The sequence below is a fragment of the Carcharhinus amblyrhynchos genome, chromosome 7 (assembly GCF_965287045.1).
Source record: "Carcharhinus amblyrhynchos chromosome 7, sCarAmb.v2.hapA, whole genome shotgun sequence".
NCBI classification, from domain to species: Eukaryota; Metazoa; Chordata; class Chondrichthyes; order Carcharhiniformes; family Carcharhinidae; genus Carcharhinus; species Carcharhinus amblyrhynchos.
In genome coordinates, this window is record NC_137330.1 from 113,349,052 (window position 1) to 113,373,500 (window position 24,449).

At 45.8% G+C, this 24,449-nt stretch overlaps 1 protein-coding gene and 1 long non-coding RNA gene across 6 annotated transcripts in view; one reads left to right on the forward strand and one right to left on the reverse strand.

Annotated features, from left to right (window-relative positions):
* Positions 1-24,449, reverse strand: part of LOC145345225 (uncharacterized) — a 790,615-nt gene that overhangs the window by 736,888 nt on the left and 29,278 nt on the right. The gene's annotated exons all lie outside the window — the stretch shown is intronic.
* LOC145345561 (uncharacterized) overlaps positions 1-24,449 on the forward strand; it is a 116,757-nt gene that overhangs the window by 69,282 nt on the left and 23,026 nt on the right. For 3 of the 5 annotated variants that reach the window (XM_080193398.1, XM_080193395.1, XM_080193397.1), the window contains one exon: positions 13,349-13,402. The exons of 1 other annotated variant lie outside the window; for it this stretch is intronic. In XM_080193398.1, coding sequence (XP_080049524.1) covers positions 13,349-13,402 — 54 coding nt within the window. The remainder of the gene's footprint in view (positions 1-13,348; positions 13,403-24,449) is intronic. One more of the 5 variants, XM_080193396.1, reaches the window with a different exon arrangement.

Genomic DNA, 24,449 nt, shown 5'->3' on the forward strand with positions numbered 1-24,449 from the left:
TTCCAGCATTTTCTCTTTTGTTGCTGATCTTGGTTATCTTAATCGTTTCAAAGTCCTGGTGCCCTAGATTGGATTTTACTGGAGGGAAATAGAACAAGACGAGGAGTGCATGGGGCCATCCACAGCAACCTGCATTGGGATGTTGGCAGCGAAGCTTTTGACCATGGCTAGTGGTCTGCAAATTGAGCTTTGCTCTGTTGTACCTCTATCTTAACGTTTGTTACGGTGACCTGAAATCTACTCGCCTGGTATAGGGGGAGGGTGGAGATTAGACCGGGTCGCTCTTTGGCCACCGGCATCGACACGGTGGGCTGAATGGCTTCCTTCTGTGTCATGAATCTGCGGTGATGTTTCGGTTGCTGCCGCACCTGCCTCTGAGTCAGGAAGTTGTGGGTTCGAGCCCTGCTGCAGTGACTGGAGCGTGAAGTCTGGAGGGAATGCTGCTCTGAGAAGGGGGAGGGGGAGGGGGGCATGAGACGTTAAACCAAGGCCCTGTCCCTGTCCTCTTAGCTGGCAGTGTAATGGCACTCCTCTGTTTCAAAAAAGAGGAGTTGCCCCTGATGTCCAAAACAGCAAGGGGGTTGCCCCCTGATGGCCTGGGTCAACATTTACCCCTCAACCCAAGCCACTTCATTTGTAAAACAAAAGCTTATTTGGCAATATTGTTTTTTGTGAGCATTCACTTTGCACAAATTGGCTGTCCCAATTCATAGAATAATGGAATCCCTGCAGTGCAGAAAGAGGCCATTCGGTCTATCGAACTAGCACAGATGGCAATCCCACCCAGGCCCCATCCCCGTGACCCCATTTATTTACCCTGCGAATCCCCCTGACACTAAGGATCAACTTAGCATGGCCAGTCCACCTAACCTGCACATCTTTGCATGCGGGGGAGGAAACTGGAGAACCCGAAGGAAACCCATGCAGACACGAGGAGAACGTGCAGACTCCACACAGACAGTTGCCCAAGGCCGGAATTGAACCTGGGTCCTTGGCGCTGTGAGGCAGCAGTGCTAACCACTGTGCTGCCCCCTTCATCACAACAGTGGCTCAACTTCAGAAGTGCTTCATTGGCTGTAAAGCATTTGCAATGTCTTGAAAGAGTGAAAAGTGACAGAGAAATGCATGTCCTTCTTTACCAGTGGTTCCTTTTGGAATCACGGCCAACAAAAGTGTATGAACACGTTGGCACTTTCCAGAAAATTAGATCGCTTTTTAGGACAGTTAAAGTAATGTTACAAATGAGCCCCGTCTCGAGAGCTCATTGTGCACTGTCACCAGCTTATAAAAAAAACCTACTACAAGCGTGTTGCTGTGGCCCTGACACAACAGCTCTATTGTTGTGGTGTGATCGAGGCCAGAGACTCCTGTGGATACTTAATGATTGTTTCAAACAGATGCTGTTTTCATCATCATCCAGTCTGCAGATTAAGGGCTCAGTTCTCAAGTGTCTGGGTCTTGGTTTGTTTGGGTGAGTTTCTGTGTTTTGCCAACCTGTTGTGTAGTAGTGTGGGGACGGTGGGGGGAGGATCGGAACTGCCTGTCTCATTTTTGCTGGAGGGTGAGACACTTGGGAGTGTGAAGTTTGGTCATGCACTCGATCCTACTGTGTACTGGAGGTGACATCACCCCCTTTTTTCAAATTCTCAGCCCTGCTGGCTAGACCAACCTTGCCTACCTGTGCCTAACTGCCCTTGAGAAAGCAGCGGTGAGTCACCTTGAACTATTGCAGGGTGTACAGTGTGGGAACACCCACAATGTTGTTAGGGAGGGAGGGAGTTTCAGGATTTTGGCCCAGGGACTTCGATTTGATTTATTATTGTCACGTGTATTAGCCTACAGTGAAAAGTATTGTTTCTTGCATGCTATATAGATAGAGTATATCATTCATAGAGAAGGAAAGGAGAGTGCAGAACGTAATGTTACAGTCACAGCTATGGTGTAGAGAAAGATCAACTTAATAGAAGGCAGGTCCATTCAAAAGTCCTTGGCAGCAGGAAAGGAGCTGTTCTTGACTTCATTGGTACGTGACCTCAGACTTTTGTATCTTTTTCCCATTGGAAGAGAGAATGCAAGGGGTCCTTGATTATGCTGGCTGCTTTTCTGAGGCAACGGGAAGTGTAGATGGAATCAATGGACGGGAGGCTGGTTTGCGTGACAGACTGGGCTACTTTCACAACGCTTTGTACTTTCTTGGGCAGAACAGGAGCCATACCAAGTATGATACAACCAGAAAGGCTGCTTTCTATGGTGCATCTGTAAAAAATTGGTGAGAGTTGTAGTGGACATGCCAAATTTCTTCCTGAGAAGGTAGAGGCATTGGTGGGCTTTCTTAACTATAGTGCTGGCATGAAGGGACAGATTGGTGATCTGGACACCTAGAAACTTGGACACATATCCCTAGGAATAGGGATATCTGCCCAAGTCAAGGTATTGTGTGACTTGATGAGAGGGAAACTTAGAAGTGATTGTCTTCCTGTGCACCACTTGCCCTTGTTGGTGCTGAGGATTTGGAAGGCTCTGTTGAAGAAAGTCCAACGAGTTTATTTGGTAACGAAAGCCACTAGCTTTTGGAGCACTGTTCCTTCGTCAGGTAAGTGAGGGTTCTGGATCCCCCTGACAAAGGAGCAGCGCTCCGAAAGCTAGCGGCATTTGGTACTAAATAAACCTATTGGACTTTAACCTGGTGTTGTGAGACTTCTTACTGTGTTTATCCCAGCCCAACACTGGCATCCCCACATCAAGAAACTCCAACCCATACAGATTAGAAGCCTGGTCAAGCAGGAATTGGAGATGCTAACTCCTTTAGTCACTAATCCCGTTTACAGGGATCGGAGCTCTAATTCCAGGATAACATCCCTGTTTGCAGGGATTGAACATGTACTTGAGGGCGGAAATCCCTATTTGCAGGGATTGAGTATCTAATTGCTTGGCAACAAAGGTCTGTTGGGAGGGATTGATGAATGAACCTGCAGAATGATCATCCTCCTCCCACTGTGATGGTCCATCTGTGACAGACAAAACCCCTTTGGACCAAGGACCTTAACCACCAGATGGTGGTTGTTCAATCTCTCTTTGCTTACAATATTGAACATGAAAATATGTGTTTGACTTTTCTTTACCTCCCGATGTGGTGTGCCGCTCATAGTTTTTAATTGCGTACTTACGTCCACTTTCCCTCTCCAGCTTCCTACTGTACGTACTTCTAAGTATCCATCTTTTGGATGGTTGTAAACCGTTCTATCAGTTTGACGTAAAAGAACTTCAGTAAGTTTTTTTTTGAAGTTTATTTATTGGTGTCACAAGTAGGCTTACATTAACACAGCAATGAAGTTACTGTGAAAATCCCTTAGTCACCACACTCTGGCATCTGTTCTGGTACACTGAGGGAGAACTTAGCTTGGTCAATGCACCTAATCAGCACATCTTTCGCACTGTGGGAGGAAACTGGAGCATCTGGAAAGCCATGCAAATACAGGGAGACTCTGCACAGACTGTAACCCAAGCTGGGAATTGAGCCCAGGTCCTTGGCACTATGAGGCAGCAGTGTTAACCACTGTGCCGCCATTTAAGTGCTGTGATTGGGATCTGTGCTAAGTTGCTGGAATTGACTACTAAAGTTAGCCAAAAAGCCCCATGGGTTCTGAAGGGGGATGGTTATCCAGCAGTGCTGCTGGAAGTTGGGGAAGGGTCCTGGGTTCAATCCCCGGCTCGGGTCACTGTCTGTGTGGAGTTTGCACATTCTCCTTGTGTCTGCGTGGGTTTCCTCTGGGTACTCTGGTTTCCTCCCATAGTCCAAAAGATGTGCGGGTTAGGTTGATTGGCTGTGCTAAGAGATTGCCCCTTAGTGTCCAGGGATGTGTAGGTTAGAGGGATTAGTGGGTATGATAGGTAGGGATATGGGGATAGGGCCTGGGTGGGATTGTGTTCGATGCAGACTCGATGGGCCGAAGGGTTCTATGGTTAAGCAGTACAAGGGGGGAGGTAAAACTTCTGGAATCAGTGCTGAGGCACACATATACATAATGGCCACTCCTTTGCAAAGTAACAGAGTGTAAACCCCACTCCCGTTAATACAGTAACTCAGCAAGGAGACAGTCCCCTTTTAGGGTCAGTGCTGGTGGAGGAGAGGAAAAGGTAAAATAGAAGACAAACATGCAAACTCAGTTTAACGTAATTCTCAAGAGGTCTAACATGCACAGTCTCTTGATCAGTCTGTAGAGGCTGTATGGGAAATTGTGAAGTATTTATCTGTCTTAAGTGTTTGCTCCATCTTTTGTCTTGAGTGTGTTTGAAATAGAAGACTGAGAGATGGAATTAAGGGTTTTAACGTGTAGATTATACAGATTAACGTGCTCGCTCCTGCTTCTTTACATGGTTTGGCTGCATTCTGTACAGGCTGTCTGGTCACAGAGTGGCTATTATTCTCAGCTGCAGCCCCGGAGGATTACTGCTCAAGTGGCAAGGCCCTTCAGACCACTGCTGATTTAGAGAGGAAGGGGGGGAGGGGGGGGGGGGGGGGTGAGAGGTGGGGCGGGGGGTAAAGTCTGAGGTTGCCAGAGAGGACAAATAAGTCCAGCAGATGTCTTCACTGAAGACTGGGCGGCAAGGACACAATTCCTATTGTTCAATGCCTTGGAATAACAGCTCCCCCCTGCCATACACACACACACACACACACACACACACACACTCACTCACTCACTCACTCACTCTCTCACTCTCTCTCTCTCTCTCTCTCTCTCTCCCTCTCTCTCTCTCTAACTATTGCTGTTTCTGTGTAGTTAAACTTTATTCCTTTATTTGGACAGACACCGCATTCCCCCCCCCCTGCCCCCTCCAGTTCCGTCCCATTACAGCCCCCCCCCCCCCCAACCCTCACCTTGTGATCCTGTCATCTGCTGCATCAGATGTCCCCCTCTGCCCCATTGTTCTCCCTGTTTGCAGGCACGCTGCTGCTAACTAGCTCAAGACGTGCAGATCTGCAGCCCTGTCAGACTGGGTTGGCTTTAAGTTGAGTTGACGTGACCTAAAACCTAATGCCTTTTTTTTCTCTCCCCCCTCCACTTCCAATTCTTTATCGTTTGTTTTTCAATAAGGGAAACACGCTATTGTGTGTCTTTTCTGGGACCTTGTTATGAAATTAATGGCTCCCTTGCTGGGCTGGATGTTATAATTAAGCGGTGGGATTGAGACCTTTATGCAGTCAGACATCGCACTCTTCTCCCCTTTGCCCTCTCTGCTCTCCCCTGGTCTGTGAAAGGGTAGGACTGGACAATCTACTTTCTTATATTCGTTCATGGAATATGGTGTTGCTGGTTGGGCCAGCATTTGTTGCCCATTCCTAATTAACTTTGGCTCGCTCAGCCATTTCAGAGGGCAGATAAGAGTCAACCACATTTTTGTGGGCCTGGAGTCCCAAGTCACAGGTCAGAATTGTGGGCTTCCTGCCCTAAAGGACGCTGGGGAGCCAGTGGCCTAGTGGTACCTCCCCGGTCTGCTGGGTTCCCTCCGGGTGCTCCAGTTTCCTCCCACAGTCTAAAAGACATGCCAGTTAGGTGCACTGGCCATGCTAAATTCTCCCTCAGTGTACCCGAGCAGGAGTGTGGCGATAATGGGGATTTTCACAGGCTTACATTAACACTGCAATGAAGTTACTACTTGTGATAATAATCAATAAACTTTATCGCTAAACTATTAATGCAGAAACTCAGCTAATGTTCTGGGGACCTGGGTTTGAATCTCGCCAAGGCAGATGGTGGAGTTTGAATTCAATAAAAAAAATCTGCAGTTAAGAATCTACTGATGACCGTGAAACCATTGTCGATTGTCAGAAAACCCATTTGGATCATTAATGTCCTTTAGGGAAGGAAATCTGCCGTCCTTATCTGGTCTGGACTACATGTGACCCCAGAGCTACAGCAATGTGGCTGACTCTCAACTGCCCTCTGAAATGGCCGAGAAGGGCAATAAATGCTGGCCAGCCAGCGACGCCATGTCCCACGAATGAACAAAAAAATTAGTGAACCAGATAGATTTTTTTTACAACAATCACCATCATCTTCATCAGACATTTAATTCCAGATTATTTGAATTTTTATTGAATTCAAATTTCGCCATCTGCCATGGGATTCGAACTCGGGTCCCCAGAGTGTTCCCCTGGGCCTCTGGATTACAAGTCCAGTGGGACCACTGCCAAACACTTAGGTGATTCTCATCTCGAATTTTGATTTTAATGTTCTGCTATAGAAGAAGGTGGAAATCTGGATTATGAGTCTTTCATACGCTACAGAACACAGTCTAGACGAAATATAAGGTTCAACCATGTAATATTCAACACAAATACAGAATTTCCTGTCCTGCATATCTTTTTTTCCTACTCTCTTTCAAATACCTTCCATTTCCTTTGTGGAAAATAAAGGTGTTTCTCGTCTCGAACCTGTACTCGTTGGATTTTACAAGAATGAGACGTGACCTTATGTCAATTGTGCAGCGCCTTGACAGGGTAGATACTGAGAAGACGTTTCCACTCTGAGGGAAATCTAAAACCAGGGGACACGGTTTCAAAATACTAGGTCTCCCATTTAAGACAGATGAGGCAGAATCTCTTCTCTGAGCTTGGTTGGTAGCCTTTGAAATCTTCTCCAGGGAGCAGTGATAGCTGGGTCACTGAACATATGCAGAGTTGAGTTGAACAGATTTTTGACCCACAAAGGAGGGTTTTGAGAGACAGTGGAGTTGAGGCCACAATCAGAACAGCCATGATCTTATTGAATGGTGGAGCAGGATTGATGGGCTGAAGGGCCTCCTATTTCTTACATTTTGTTCGTACCTGCAGTAAAATGCACCATGTACCAACACTCCCCTTACCTTTCCAGCATGGAATTTATTTTCATTTCAAGTAAAAGTTTATGTATTAGTCACAAGTAAGCTTACATTAACACTGCAATGAAGTTACTACGAAATTCCTGCAGTCGCCACAGTCTGGCACCAGTTCGGGTCAAATCATATTTTCATATTTTTTCCTGATGTTCAAATGTGAGCCCTGTGTTCTCTTGTTACTGATTTCGCAACTAGTGCAAACAATTTTACCTTCACTATTTTTGCCCTCTCAAAACATTTGCCATTTTCGGACTGCATTTTAGAATTTTCCCTCGTCCCCTAACTGCAAACTTTCGACCCCGGTGGTGATGGCTTCAAATGTTTATAACTACAATCTCCTCAATGCTGGTATCATTCTGGTAAGTTTTGCTGTACCATTTCCACCATTCCTCAGAACTACATGCAACAAACTACTTTGAGTTTAGCCAACGTGACAGTCTAATTCAACTTCACTTCCTTTATTCTTATGTTCATTTCCCCTAATGGATAAAACTCAAAAATCTCATCTGAATTTATTATGACCCATTTCACCTTCACCCCTGACTTTAAAGATCAGTACCCCCCGATCCTCAAAAACTTTGTCATTTAGAATATGCTTATTTCAGTCAGCCACCACAGTCAAGGTTCCATCATGACTTGTTCCCAAGCTTTAGCTATTATTGTGGGGCAACATGGCAGCACAGTTGTTAGCACTGCTGCCTCACAGCGTTAGGGACCCAGGTTCAGTTCCGGTTTGGGTCACTGTGTGTGTGGAGTTTGCACACTCTTCTCGTGTCTGCATTGGTTTCCTCCTGGGTGCTCCGGTTTCCTCCCACAGTCTGGAAAATGTGATAGTGGCTGTGCTTAATTCTCCCTCAGTGTAGGGCGCCAGAGTGTGGCGACTAGAGGATTTTCACTGTAGCTTCATTGCATTGTTAATGTAAACCTACTTGTGACACTAATAGATAAACTTAAACTTATTTTTTAAAATATTCATTTATGGGATATGGGTGTTGCTGGCTAGGCCAGCGTTTATTGCCCATCCCTAATTGCCCTTTAGAAGATGCTGGTGAGCTGTCTTTTTGAACCATTGCAGTCCATGTGGTGTAGATACATCCACACTGCTATTAGGGAGGGAGTTCCAGCATTTTGACAGCGGCAAGAAAGGAATGGCAACATATTTCCAAATCAGGATGATGAGTGACTTGGAGGGGAACTTGCAGGTGGTGGTGTTCCCATGTAGCTTCTGCCCTTATCCTTCTAGATGGTAGCAGTTTTGGGTTTGGAAGGTGCTGCCTAAAGGGTCTTAGTCAATTTCTGCAGTACAGCTTATAAACGATTCTGCCACTGTGTGTTAGCGGTGGAGGGAATGAATGTTTGTTTGTAGGTGTGGTGCCAATCAAAGTGGGCTGCTTTGCCCTGGATGGTGTTGGGTTTCCTGAGTGCTGTCCGAGCTACACTCATCCAGGCAAGTGAAGAATATTCCATCACACTCCTGATTTCAACCTTGTAGATGGTGGACAAATTTTGGGGAGTCGGGAAGAAGTTACTCGCCACAGGATTCCTAGCCTTTGACCTGCTCTTGCGGCCACAGTATTTATATGGATAGTCCAGTTGAGTTTTTGGTCGGTGGTAACACCTAGGATGTTGTTAATGGAGGATTCAGTAATGGTGATGCCATTGAATGTCAAGAAATAAATGTTTTGCTCCTGTCTTGTTGTAGATGGTCATTACCTGGCACTTATGTGGTGTGAATGTTACTTGCCACTTGCCAGCACTAGCCCAGATATTGTCCTGATCTTGCTACATCTGGATAGAGACTGCTTTGGTATCTGAAGAGTTGGGAATGATGTTGAAAATTGCGCAATCATCAGCGAACATCCCCACTTCTGACCTCATGATGGAAGGAAGGTCATTGATAAAGCAGCTTAAGGTGGTTGAGTTAAGGACACTAGTTGGCCAATACAGCCATTCTTTTGCCTTACCCTGCCAATCGAAAAGCAAAAGGCTCAATAACCAATTCTCTTTCTCTTCCTTCTTACTTAGATTTCAGGATAATTGGGTAGCAGGTCAGAGCAGCAACATTAGGAATTATTGGAAATATGTTTCTGACTGACAATGTTTTACATTGTTCCCAGCTTTCATAGATGATCTGTTGAATAAAGCAGCTGAAAAGAGATGGCCTCTCTTCTCCACGCTCCTCCAGACATATAATATCATTTTAATTGATGGAAAATACGCTGCGGTAAAGGTGAAAACATACAACAATAGCCCAGACACCACTGCGTTGGTGTTATTCCCTTCACACAAAGAGCCAGGCCTAGACTACTCGAGACTCTATTGTGTTGAAATGGGTCACTCTGTCCGCCAGGCTCCATCTTCTGTCTCAACACCGACACTATCATTCTGCTCGAGGATTTGAGGGAGGAGAAAAAAAGCTCACCCTTTTAACCCGTTCATCACCCATTTTCTGCTTCTGGGTTGATTGCTTTTGTGGTATGCAGTTACCATGGCGACTGGGAGACGGCCAATTCAAGCCAAGGACCCTGGCCAATGTGTTCGGTAGCCCAATCCCAAAGGGTGCCGAGGGTTCAATGCTGGCCATGGGTCGCTGTCAGAGGCAATTATTTACAAAATAAGGGAGGGAGAAGAAAATCTCTACTGCAGATAGCTTGAGATTTTGGGTCAACCTCCCTAACTCCTTTAAAGGATTGATAAACCTTTAAATACCTGCTTTGTAAAGGTCCCTTTTCCCCCGCGCCACCACCCCCGAAAAGAACACCTCCATTTTCTTGATGGATCCAAACCTGCCTGTTGCATGAGTGAATTAAAGAGAGCATTTTCTGATAGAATTTCATAGAATCTGTACAGTGCAGGAGGAGGCCATTCGGCCCATCAGGTCTGCATCAACAACAATCCCACCCAGGCCCTGTCTCCGTAACTTCACATATTGACCCTGCTATTACACCAACTACGCATCTAGGGACACTAAGGGGCAATTTAGCACGGCCAATCAACCTAACCCGCACATCTTTGGACTGTGGGAGGAAACCAGAGCACCCGGAGGAAACCCACACAGACATGGGGAGAACCTGCAAAAATCTACACAGACAGTCACCCAAGGCCAGAACTGAACCTGGGTACCTGGCACTGTGAGGCAGCAGTGCTAGCCACTGTGCCATCCCAGGAACTAGGGGATTTTCACATTAACTTCATTGCAGTGTCAATGTGAGCCGACTTGTGACACTAATAAATTCTTCAGGATTTTTTTTAAGAGATGGAAAATGTGCGGGGAGAGGGGGGTAGTGAGAAAAACATTAGAAAATTGATAAGGTTATATTCTGTGTCTTGTTAAAGGTATTAGCACAATGTCTAAATTATGTGGAACATTTTGATATTTACTTTTTTATTGAATTGAGGGCTACTCCTGGGTGGCACGGTAGCACAGTGGTTAGCACTGCAACCTCACAGTGCCAGGGGCCCGGGTTCAATTCTGGCCTTGGGTGACTGTCTGTCTGTGTGAAATTTTCTCCCAGTGTCTGCATGGGTTTCCTCCCACAGTCCAAAGATGTGCAGGTTAGGTGAATTGGCCATGGTAAATGTGTGGGGTTACAGTGATGGCAGGGGGGCTTGGGAAAGATGCTGTTTCAAGGGCCAGTGTAGACTTGATGGACCGAATGGCCTCCTTCTGCATTGTAGCGATGTTATGACTCTATGTTCTGGCACCCTGCATCTTTCACTGATGCCCTTTTGAGGGCTACAGTCGAACCAATTTCTTGAGTCACTCTCAGGGATGTTGCACCAGGGTCTGAGGGGACATGTCTATGTCTGTAATTCTGATCATAATCTCTATTATAAGTAAAAAATAGGAAGTGGAGTAGGCCATTTGATCACCAGTTGGTCAGTTCACGCCTCAGGCCTAAACTTAAATGTGGTCAATGTTTCACAGCAAAGAAGGTTGTGGATAGATAATTGGAGGTTTAAAAGCAGTAAAATACTTGTGGGCACAAGTGAAAACAGGGGTGATGGGGTGGCACACTGATTAACACTGTTGCCTCACATCATCAGGAACCTGGCTTCGATTTCCAGCTTGGGTCACTGTCTGTGCAGAGTCTGCATATTCTCCATGTGTTTACCCCACCAGTACCCCTAACCTACACATCTTAGGACACCAAGGGGCAAACTAGCATGGCCAATGCACCTAACCCACATGTCTTTGGACTATGGGAGGAAATCGAGAGCACCCGGAAGGAACTCATGCAGACACTCACAGACAGTAACCAGGGGCCAGAATTGAACCTGGGTCCCTGGTGCTGTGAGACAGCAGTGCTAACCACTGTGCTGCCTGGGGACTTGAGGATTTTCACAGTAACTTCACTGCAGTATTAATGTAAGCCCAATTGTGACATTAATTATTAAACTTTTTAAAAAAATGACTAGTCTAGTGGACATTTGAGCAGCACTTTGTTGTATGCTTTGGTGTGCGTGTGTGTGTGCGTGTGTGTGTGCGTGTGTGTGTGCGCGCGTGGGGAGAGGGTATAATGTATTGGACCCAGTACCACTTGTTATTAAATGGCTGCAGTGTAAGCATCCTGACCCCTCTCCTCATTGCCCTTTAGCTACTTCCTATTCTATTCCTCTCCCTGATAAAAACTGTCTTTATCATGGAATCCTGACAATGCAGAAAGAGGCCATTCAGCCCATCAAGTCAGTATTGACCACAATCCCACACATAACCCCACATATTTAAACTGCTAATTCCCCTGAAACTAGGGTCAATTTAGCATGGCCAATCAACCTAACTCACATATCTTTGGACTATGGGAGAAAATCAGAGCACCCAGAGGAAACCCACAAAGACACAGGGGAACGTGCAAACTCCACACAGACAGACAGTGACCCAAGGCTAGAATTGAACCCGGGTCCCTGGTGCTATAAGATTATAATGCTAACCACTGTGCCACCCTATATATAGGTCTCCTCTTACCTTTCTTGACTCTACCCAGCCCCTTATTTTTTCCATTCAGATTTAATTTTCTGGAACTTGTGTGTTTCAGTAAGATCCTCTCTCATTCTTCTAAATTCCAGTGAGTGTAGGCCCAACCTGCTCAAGCTTCCCTCATCAGAGAAGACATCATCCCAGGAATTAGCCATGTGAACCTTCTTTGAGCTGCTTCCAATGTTTCTGGTTTTGTCCCAACTTAAATAAGGTGACCAAAACTGTGCGCAGTACTCCCACTGCAGTGTCTCCAGGGATCACAAAGGTCTGGTTGTGATAGTAAACTGAGGCCTGTCTGCTCACATCCTGGTGGATGTGAGACTCCTTGGCACTGTGTCTCCCTGATGTTCCCTCCAGTAATTATCCCTTCACAAGCATCGTGAAGGCAGATTATCAGGTCACTATCTCTTTGCTCTTTGTGGGATCTTGCTGTGTGTGAACAAGTGGCTTTGTTAGTGCCTACATTTCAAATTTGCTTCATTGGCTGTAAAACATATTGTGCAGACATACAAAAACATAGGAAATAGGAGCAGGAATGGCCCTTTGAGCCTGCTCCACCATTCATAAGATCCCTACAGTGCGGAGGAGGCCATTTGGCCCATTGAGTCTGCACTGTCAACAATCCTAACCAGGTCCTATTCCCATAACCCCACATATTTACTCCGTTAATCCCTCTAACCTACGCACCCTGGGACAATTTAGCATGATGTGGAGATGCTGGTGTTGGACTGGGGTAAGCACAGTAAGAAGTCTGACAACACCAGTTTAAGTCCAATCTTACAATTTAGCATGGCCAATCAACCTAACCAGCACGTCTTTGGACTGTGGGAGGAAACCAGAGCACCCGGAGGAAACCCACGCAAACACAGGGAGAACGTGCAAACTCCACATAGACAGTGACCTAAGCTGGGAATCGAACACAAGTCCCTGGAGCTGTGAGGCAGCAGTGCTAACCACTGTGCTACCCATTCAATATGATCATGGCTGATTGTCCAACTCAATACCTTCATCCCACCTTCCTCCCATATCCTTTGATTCCCTTTGCTCTCAAGAGCTATATCTAGCTCCTTCATGAAAACATAAAAGGTGGGATTTTCCAGGTGTGCTTGCCCCAGGGCCGGAAATTCCTGCACGAGGTCAGTGAACCTTTGAATGGTCCTTCCCAGCCATTACAATTCCCATGGCAAGCGGGTCAGGAAAGTTCCATCCAGAATTTGGCCTCAACTGCTTTCTGTGCTAGTGACATCACGCGCTTGTGAAAGTCGCTTTAGAAAGGCAAGTTCATTCCTTAAATCCGTTTGCTGCTTCTTAATATTCATGTTGTTCCACACACAACAGAATACACCATGTAACCCAGTATTATGGTGAGTTATACTGTCTGGCACATTGCCATTCTTTGCTGCCCTATGTTCCATATCTCTGAAAATAATCCAGGTGCGATTTTCTTTTTTCAACTCAATTTTTAATATCTAATTTTATTTTTCTTAGAAGATGTTACTGAAGAAAAGCTGTGGAGCTAAAACAAGAATTATTAAAATCCGAGTGAGTATATTCAGTCATGTTTTAATCTGCAGTCACTCCCACCTTCCCCACACCTTGTTTCCTTCTACGTCCGATTTTTAATTTTGGGCACATTTGGGGTGCACAAAGAGCCTCTATGAAGGTTTCAAAGTGACTCCTGGGTTGTTTTAACCCCTGAGCTTTATTTTTGATCCACAGGGGCACAGTGGTTAGCACTGCTGCCTCACAGAGCCAGGGACCCAGGTCCGATTCCCCAGCTTGAGTCACTCTGTGCGGAGACTGCGCATTCTCCCCGTGTCTGCGTGGGATTCCTCCAGGTGCTCCGGTTCCTGCCCACAGTCCAAAAGATCAGACCAAGCTGACCAGAAAAGGCATTGTACCCGATTTTGGATTTGATCCAATGCTTAATCTTAGCCAAAACGACAAAGCTCTGAAGTAGGCCAGGGACATCTGGTTACGACTCAACACAGTCTTCCACCTAGCATGATGAGGGAGCCTATTTTACAAGCTCATAAAGCTTGAAACAAAGGAAAGAAGCTACTGTTCCTTGCAAGCTGCCACACAGAGTGGCAGCATCTTGTGTGTCAAGAGGCAAGAAGCCAAATCAAAACAGAATTCTAAGTTGATGAAGATTTGAGCACCCACTTTCTCTCTCCGCAGCTGCTGCCTAACATGCTGAGTATTTCCAGCATTTTCTGGTTTCCTTGAGGACATTGGAGGACTTGGAGCCTGATTATGGAGAGAAACCTTGGGAGCTTTGAGGGGAGGTGGGGAAGGAACTAGGAGTTGTGAGAGCAGTGATCACAAAAATGTGTCAGTGATTTGATTTGATTTATTATTGTCACATGTATTAGTATATAGTGAAAAGTATTGCTTCTTGAGTGCTATGCAAAGCATACTGTACATAGAGAAGGAAAGGAGAGAGAGCAGAATATAGTGTTACAGTCATAGCTGGGGTGTAGAGAAAGATCAACTTAGCGCAAGGTAGATCCATTCAAAAGTCTGACAGCAGCAGGGAAGAAGCTGTTCTTGAGTTAGTTGGTGCGTGACCACAGGTTTTTCCATTTTTTTTCCGACGGAAGAAGGTGAAAAAGCGAACGTCCGGGGTGCGTGACATCCTTAATTATGCCAGCTGCTTTTCCAAGGAAGTGTAGATGGAGTCAGTGGATGGGAGGCAGGTTTGCATGATGGACTAAGCTTCATTCACGACCTTTTATACTTTCTTGCAGGCTTGGGCAGAGCAGGAGCCATACCAAGCTGTGATAGAACCAGAAAGAATGCTTTCTATGGTGCATCTGTAAAAGATGGAGAGAGTCATAGCTGACATGTCAAATTTTCTTAGTCTTCTGAGAAAGTAGAGGCATTGGTGGGCTTTCTTAACTATAGTGTCAGCATGGGGGGACCCGGTCAGGTTGTTGGTGATCTGAATGCCTAAAACTTGAAGCTCTTGACCATTTCTACTCTGTAGACAGAAACGTGTTTTCCTTTACGCAGTGGGTGATGTGGAAGTGCGAAACCTTTCTAAAAGAGTAAAGTGATTGACTCTGTAAAGTTTTTGGAAATCACAGGAAGAAGCAACCTAAAGCTTAATACTATATTTGGAGCCATTTATTAATGTCTGGTGATGCTCAGCATTAGAATGAGTACTTGTGTCCCAACCATTGAACATGTTCTGAATCAAGTATGTAGGGAAGACTATAGAACACCCCTTGTGTGACCCGGAGAACATCGCACCAAGTATTTTAGAAAAGTGATCTCCTTGAGGAGACTTGGGAAAAGGCTGTTTGATGGAACTGGATCCCAGGCATGAAAATTCATCCAGAGGCTGATTCAGAAATGCTTTGAACTTTGGAAATCAGTGGATACTTCAGCTGCTGCACCAGGCAATGGAATTTGAGGTCAGTGTTGCTACGGAAGTACAGTGGTCTCCTGTTCCTGGTACACCACCTTGTTTGGCTTTACATTGCGTCAAGATATGCCTGGGTGCAAAAGGAGCTGTTAAGTTTCACGCTCGACCACCCTGGGTTCACTCACTAACTGCTGAACTACCAGCCTCATTGTTTATAGAAATATTTGAGCATCAATGTTTTGCGTGCGTAACCAGATCAATTCCTGGGATTGCTGTATGAGATTGTGTCAGCTGGACATCTATTCACTGGAATTTAGAAAAATGACAGAGGATTTAATTGAAACTTAGACAATTCTGATAGGCATCTTCTGACTGGATGCAAGGATGTTCTTTCCTCTGGCTAGGGGTGTGATCCATACAAAGGGTCATGGTCACAGGATCTGAGGTAGATCATTTAGGATGAAGATGAGAAGTTTTAAAGAATGATGAACGTGTGGAATTCTGTACCACAGAAAGATGTGGAAGCCAAATCACTGGACATACACAAGAAGGAAATAAATAAACTTCATAGAATCCCTATAGTACAGAGAAAAGCCATTTGGCCCATCGAATCTGCACTGATCACAATCCCACCCAGGCCCTATCCCTGTAATCCCACTTACTTATCCTGCTAACTCCCCTCTCACAAAGGGATAATTTAGCATGGCTAATCAAGCTAATCTGCATACCTTTGGACTGTGGGAGGAAACTGGAGCACCCAGAGGAAACCCATGCAGACATGGGGAGAATGCGGAGTCTGCACATGCACATAGACAGTGATCCAAGCTGGGAATCGAACCCAGGTCCCTGGCGCTGTGAGGCAGCCACGCTAACCACTGTGCCACCATGCTGCTATTAAGTTACAAAGGTTATGGAGAGAGTGCTGGAGTATGGCAGTATGTTGAGGTATAGCGTAGGTCATTTTCATGGTGAGTGGGGGAGCTGCTTGAGTGGCCTTCTCCTGCTCCTACTTTTTTTCTATGACAAACATTCAAGTTATTGACTGGTGACTTGATGGTGTCTGAACAGAACCAATAGATCAGGATGCAAAAATGCACAAGTGTCTGGGAAAATTAAAAAGTTTGTTGGGCGTAGTTATTATGGCTATGCCTTGACCTGCCCAAAAGCAACGAGTTACAGCACATTCCTATGCTTGTGAAAATTAAATTATTGGGTGCAAATCTCTCCAAAAAATGAAGTATTGTCTCCAATGGAAAAACAGTTGGGATTCCTGCTGGGTAGTTCGCTTCACAATTCAACCACATTTGAAAATCTTTTTGGAGTCAGGACCAGAAGATGTTGGCAAGTCTGGCTCCTTGGAGTTTGAGGCACCTTTTCTAAAGGGCACTCCAACCTCAAGTTAAGTTGAAAGTTACCCCCCATCCTACTGCTATTGTAAACCCCACTGCGAACCTGGGGAATGCTCCTGATCTTTGATCCTGGAGGGGCAACCTTCCCCCAACCATCCCTCCCCCATCACTACATATCTCCCTTTAGTGTGAGGGGGATTGGCAGGGTGAATGTAGGGTTATGGAAATAAGACTGGCTGGGATTGTGGTCAGTACAGACTTTGGGGGCCGAATGGCCTCCTTCTGTACTGTAGGGATTCTATGAACAGTACTGTGGATGTATCTACACCACATGGGCTACAGCCATTCAAGAATGCAGCTCATGCTGGTTAGAGATACCCGCATCCCACGAGTGAATGAATCATGTGTACCTTCCCGCTTCCTCTCCTGAAGGTGATGTCTCACTGAGTATGCTTGCACAGCTTACACCTGGTACCTTATGACCAAATTCGTAAAGCCTAGAAGGTTTTTGTTTTAAATTAATTTGAGTGTCACTGGCTGGGTCAGCATTTATTGCCCATCCCTAACTGTCCTCCATTTCAGAGGGCAGTTGAGAGTCAACCACATTACTGTGGCTCTGGAGTTACAGGAAGGCCAGACTGAGTAAGCATGTCAGATTTCCTTCCCTAAAGGGCATTAGTGAACCAGATGGCTTTTTCCCACAATCATCAGCATTAGACTTCCAGATTTTTAAAAAATTGAATTCAAATTTCACCATCTCCTGTGGTGGGATTTGAACCTGAAGTACCCAGATCTTGCCCTGGGTTGGAGTACAAGAGCAGGGATGAACTTCTGAGGCTGTATAAGGGTCTGGTCAGCCCCCATTTGGAGTATTGTGAGCAGTTTTGGGCCCCATATCTAAGGAAGGATGTGCTGGCCTCGGAAAGGGTCCAGAGAAGGTTCACAAGAATGATCCCTGGAATGAAAAGCTTGTCGTGTGAGGAACGGTTGAGGACTCTGGCTCTGTACTCATTGAACTTTAGAAGAATAAGGGGGAAGCTTATTGAAATTTACAAGATACTGCGAAGCCTGGATAGAGCGGACATGGAGAGGATGTTTCCACTAGTAGGAAAAACCAGAGAGCACAATCTCAGGCCAAAGGGATGATCCTTTGAAAGAAAGATGAGAAGGAATTTAGAGTGGTGAATCTGTGGAACTGTTTGCTGCAGAAGGCTGTGGAGGCCAGGTCATTGAGTGTCTTTACGACAGAGATAGATAGGTTCTTGATTAATAAGGGGATCAGAGCTTCTGGGGAAAAGGCAGGAGAGTGGGATGAGAAAAATATCAGCCATGATTGAATGGCAGAGTAGACTCGATGGGCCGAGTGACCTAATTCTGCTCCTATGTCTTATGGCCTTTTGCTTTCTTGATTCCTAGTTTGGTGACAACACTACTCCTTCCCCCTATCAAAGATTAGAGCTGATTGGTTAGATGGTGTTAGGTTTACTTGCGGTTTTGGTCCGCTCACACGCTGGCTGATATCACAGCTTTGGAAAAGGTTCAGAGATGTGTGAACGATTCCCAGTTTAAAGAACTTCAGTTCTTTTTAAGCTTATCTGAGTAACTGGATCTGTTTAGTTTGGAGCAGTGCAGCCTAACTGAGATTTATAAAATAATGAAAGGGCTGGATTGTATGCCTCTTAACAGATTATCCCAGTTTGACAAACCGGGGAGGATCGGAGGCCTGCTTTTTAACCATGCAGAAGCAGGAATAATCTGGGGTTTAAGTGGCTCTTCTCACCCTTGTGGGTAATGAGGCTCAGTCAGATGACGTGATGGACCTTGACACTCTCATGCCTAAGTGGACTGGATGAGTTCTTGACCTGGGCAGAGACTGGATCATATTGAAGCTATGGGAAAGCTGAAGCTGGTTACAGGTGGTCTGTGAAAGCTCTCTTGAAATTATTCAGCAGCTTTTGCCAGCTCTCTAAGTTGAGATGGATGTGTCAAATGAGGGGGTGTCTCGATAGAAGGTGTTTTTTTAACTATGCGCAGCGGGTGTTAACTATATGCAATAGATGGCTGGTTAAGTGGCGAGTGTTGCAAAATTCAATATGGGAGCAGATTGATATTTAATGGAGCATAAATCTTCAAATCCCACAGTGCAGAAGGAGATCATTCAGCCCATCGAGTCTGCACCAACTCTGATAGAGCATGCTCTATCCCTGTAACTCCACCCTGCTAATTCCACTAATCTACACACCTTTGGAACACAAAGGGGCAATTTAGCATGGCCAATCCACCTAACCTGCACATCTTTGGAATCTGAGAGAAAACCAGTGCACCCGGAGGAAAGACTCAGGGAGAATGTGCAAACTCCACACAGACAGTGACCAAAGCCTGGAATCGAGCCCAGGTGCCTGGCACCGTGAGGCAGCAGTGCTAACCACGTTGCTGTCCTATGAAGATTATGTGATTAGTGGGGTGTATGGGAGTTTTTATACCTAGGGACTGGGCAGATGGAATGAATGGATATTTTCTTCACTTTAATGGATGAGTGTTTAGCAAGGAAAGCAATTGTTTACTGTCTTGTGATAAACCAAATCTTCATTTCCTGATCTGATTTCAATTTTGTCATGTGAAGTCACATTTGGAGGGTTGGGTGAAGGCACTCCCTTCTCCTGTAGGGACTTGATCCTGTTCTCAAATGTTGAGATTGCTCGAGGTAGAGACCCATTTTACCCGTGTAGAGGTGTCCAAATTACAGGAATTGATATTGGCTTTCAGATTGTATTTGTGTTTAAGTTTGGGATGTCCTATCATGGGGCTTCCAAGCTCAGCCTTTGGTGTGTAGGAATCCTTCAGGCCTGAGAGCCACAGAATTTGTCCAGTGCAGTAGGACCATTCGGCCTATCAATGCCGCACCAGTTCTTTGAAAGAGCATCTTACCCACGACCCTACACCCCCACCCTGCCCTGTGCTATCCCCACAACCCAGCACACTTACCATGGCTAACCCACTCACCTGATGAAGGAGCGGTGCTCTGAAAGCTTGTGATTCCAAATAAACCTGTTGGACCTTAACCTGATGTTGTCAACTTTCTTACTGGAAGGACAAGGATAGCAGACGCATGTGAACACCATAGACCTGCAAGTCCCTCTCCAACCCACTCATCACCCTGGCTCGGAACTATATCGCCATTCCTTTGCTGTTGCTGGGTCAAAATCCTGGAACTCCCTTCCAGTCAGTACTGTGGGCAAACTCTTACCAAATGGACTGCAAAGGTTTAAAAAGAGAGCTCGGCAAAGCCACCTCGAGATCAAGTAGGGATGGGCTTACTTCCACTAGTGGGGAAAAAACCAGAACCAGGGGGCACGACCTCAGGCTGAAGGGATGATCCTTTAAAACAGAGGCGACGAGAAATTTCTTCAGCCAGAGAAAAGTGAATTTGTGGAACTCTTTGCTGCAGAAGACTGTGGAGGCCAGATCATTGAGTGTCTTTAAGACAGAGAAAGATAGATAGATTCTTGATTAATAAGGGGGTCAAGAGTTATGGGGATGAGGAAAATGTTAGCCATGATTGAATGGTGGAGCAGACTCGATGGGCCGAGTGGCCTAATTCTGCTCCCATGTCTTATGGCCTTGCGGGCACGACCCACATCCTGAAAGAGGGCCCATTTCTCGGAGCATGCTCCCTCTCTAAAGAGACACATCATACATTTCAGATGCAACAGCTGCAATCCATTAACTCCTGGTCATATTAATTTGCATCAGAGACTGCGAAACTTCCTGCAGGAGTTGTTACAAGCACGAGATAATAGGGCTGGAGTATTTTCAGAACAAGCACCAGGATCCTGCTGGAGTGGGAGGTGTTAAACACAAAGAGTACTTTATCTGATGCAGTGACCTACCAACTTGCGAGTGTTGCCTTAGCGTGTGTGTCAATCCCTGGAGAATATAATCTCTTTTCACAGCCATCCCACTCTGCATCCTGTTTTTTTTTTGAAAACAAAAGTTCCTCACAATTATTCTTCTTTTCAAATTGGTGTTTATGTGAATTCTGTCCTGTACCCTTAGCTGGTGACATCGTAATTGTTGTAGGTATGGAAATAAGTACATCGAAAAACCTTCTGCAGTTGATCACAAATGGCTCTGAAGAGGAATTAATCAGCATATGGGTTAAACATTCCAAGGCTTCAACAAGAGCAATCCCAAATTCTTTCCCACTCTCTCTTATCAAACAATCTCTACAGCGCAGAAGGAAGCCATTCAGCCCATTTAGTCTGCACCCCCCACAATCCCACCCAGACCCCACTCCTACAACCCCACATGTTTACCCCGCTAATTCCTTGACACTAGGGTCAATTTACCACAGCCAATCAACCTAACTTGCACGTATTTCGGACTGTGGGAGAAACTGGGACCCCTGGAGGAAACCCACAAGGACACGGGGAGAATGTGCAGACTCCACACAGACAGTGACCCAAGCCAGGAATTGAACCGGGTTCCTGGAGCTGTGAGGCAACAGTGCTAACCACTGTGCCGCCCTGTTCTGGAGCCTGCCAGTTCTCCCTGTGTCTGCGTGAATTACCTCTGGGTACTCCGGTTTCCTCCCATAGTCCAAAGATGTGCAGATTAGGTTGTTTGGCCATGCTAAATTGCCCCTTAGTGTCAGGGAGCTTAGCAGATTAAATACATGGAGTTATGGGAATAGGGCCTGGATGGACTTGTGGCTGGTACAGGTTCAATGGACTGAAAGGCCTCTTTCTGCATGGTATGATTCTAAGCCAAAAGAAAAGCCCAGAGAGTTCATAAGGGACATGGCACAGTGGATAAGGAGCAGATCTTTCCCTTAGCTGAAGGGCCAGTCACGAGGGAACGTAGGTTCAAGGTGAAGGGCAGGAGATTTCAGGAGGATGTGAGGAAAATCTATTTTACCCAGAGGGTGGTGATGGCCTGGAATGTGCTGCCTGTGAGGGTGGTAGAGGCGGGCTGCTTCGCATCCTTTAAAAAGGATCTGGATGAACACTACACTTGGCACATCATTACCATTCAGGACGGTGGGCCAAGTACTGGCAGATGGGAATAGGCAGGAGTTCAGATGTTTCGATTCCCGGCTTGGGTCACTGTCTGTGTGGAGATTGTATGTTCTCCCCATGTCTGCATGGGTTTCCTCTAGGTGCTCTGGTTTCCTCCTGCAGTCCAAAGATGTGCGGATTAGGTGCATTGATGATGCTAAATTGGCCCATAGTGTCCCAGAGTGAGTAGGTTAGAGGGATTAGTGGGATAAATGTGTGGAGGTTACGGGGATAGGGCCTGGGTGGGATTGCTGTCAGTGCAGATTCTTTCTGCACTGTAGGGATTCTACGATTCCATACAGGCAGTGACCCAAGCCAGGGATTGAACCCGGGTCCCTGGCACTGTGAGGTAGCAGCGCTAATCACTGTGCCGCTTCTTCAGCTATCTTCCATAGAAATACTGGTTAGAGTCGGGGGGACAAATATGGGGTTAAATTGTGCCATATCCATGGAAATAACGTTCTTTTAGTCGCAGACCTATTTGTATATTAGCAGGGGGGTATGGGAGTACATTGCAAGTACTGGTGAGCAGGCAACATGAAGGTTATGAGTTCAAATGCCATCAAGTTGGAAGATTGAATGCGGTAGCTATGGGCAGATCCCAAAAGCAGTTCAGTTCAATAACAACCATTTCCATTTCTTTCAGCACCTTTTGACAGAGTTAAAGCATTGCCAGAGCTTGAAAATTGGAGCTTTGAGGAGAGATTAGATAGGCTTGAGTTGTTTTCCTTATGACAGAGAAGGCTGAGGGATGATCTAATCAAAGTCAACAGCGTTATGAGGAGCCTGGATAGGAAAGGCCCATTTTCCCTCGCCGATGGGTCAAATACCAGGAGCATAGATTTCGAGTGATTGGTGGAAGGTTAGAAGGGACGTGAGGGAAAACCTTTTGACCCAGAGGGTGGCGGGTGTCTGGAATTCACTGCCTAAATTGGTGGTCGATGCTGAAATGATGCGACAGAGTACAGGAATGAGATGGAAAATCTGGTAAACTGGAGCGATGACAATAGTCACTTCCTTAATGTCAACAAAATGAAGGAGATTGTCATCGACTTCAGGAAGCGTACAGGAGAACATGCCCGTGTCTACATCAATGGGGACGAAGTACAGATGGTCGAAAGTTCCAGGTTTTTAGGTGTTCAGATCACCAACAGCTTGTCCTGGCGCCGCCCATCACACACACACACACCCCCCCACCGCCCCCCCCCCCCCCCCCCCCCCCCCCCCACACACACACACACACACACACAACACTATAGTTAAGGAAGTCCACCGACGCCTCTACTTTCTCAAAAGACTAAGAAAATTTGGCATGTCAGCTACGACTCTTACTAACTTTTACAGATAGAACATAAAACATTACAGCGCAGTACAGGCCCTTCAGCCCTCGATGTTGCGCCGACATGTGAAACCAATCTAAAGCCCATCTAATCTACACTATTCCAATATCATCCATATGTTTATCTAATGACCATTTAAACGCCCTTAATGTTGGCGAATCCACTATTGTTGCAGGCAGGGCATCCCACGCCCTTACTACTCTCTGAGTAAAGAACCTACCTCTGACATCTGTTCTATATCTATCATCCCTCAATTTAAAGCTAAGTCCCGTTGTGTTAGCCATCTCCATCTGAGGAGAAAGGGTCTCGCTGTCCACCCTATCTAATCCTCTGATCATCTTGTATGCTTCTATTAAGTCATCTCTTAACCTTCTTCTCTCTAATGAAAACAGCCTCAAGTCCCTTAGCCTTTCCTCATAAGACCTTCCCACCAAACCAGGCAACATCCTGGTAAACCTCCTCTGCACTCTTTCTAATGCTTCCACATCCTTCTTATAATGCAGCAACCAGAACTGCCTGCAATACTCCAAGTGCGGCTGCATCAGAGTTTGGTACAGCTGCAACATGAAGTTGTACCATAGATAGCATTCTTTCTGGTTGTATCACACCTTGGTATGGCTCCTGCTCTGTCCAAGACTGCAAGAAACTAAAAAAGCTTGTGAACGTGGCCCAATCCATCACGCAAACCAGCCTCCTATCCATTAACTCGTCTACACTGCCTCAGCAAAGCAGCCACCATAACTAAAGACCCCACGCACTCCGGACATTCTCTCTTCCATTGGGAAAAGATACAAAAGTCTGAGGTCACGTACCAACCAACTCTAGAACAGCTTCTTTCCTTGCTGACATCAGTCTTTTGAATGGACCTACCCTGCGTTAAGTTGATCCTTCTCTGCACTCTAGCTATGATTGTAACACTACATTCTGCAGTCTCATCTTTCCTTCTCTATGAACGGTGTGCTTTGTCTGTATAGCATGCAGGAAACAATACTTTTCACTGTATACTAATATATATCCTCTTAGCATTTACCCCATCAAACCCCTTAAGAATTCAATGAGATCACCTCTCATTCTTCTAAATTCCGTTCAGTCCCAAACTGTTTCACCTTTCCTCGTAAGACAATCCCTAGATACCGTGGATCATCCAAGTAAGCCTTCTCTGACCTGCCTCCAATGAAATAATGTCTTTCTTTAAATAAAGAGATCAAAACTGTTTTAAATCAAATCAAATCAAAATTGCTTAACTCATTCAAAAGACACATGTATCTGCATCTGAAGTGCTGTAATCTCTGGACCAGGTGCTGGAAAAGTAGAGTAATATGAGGCGCTAGTTCTTTTTTTGTCTCATATTTATGGCTGACACAGATGTGATGGGCTGAATGGCCTCATTCTGCACCGTAAGCTTTGTGGCTCTGAGGTTGAAGCCACGGTTATCAAGCAAAAGACACACAAGGCGATATGTACACACCAGGT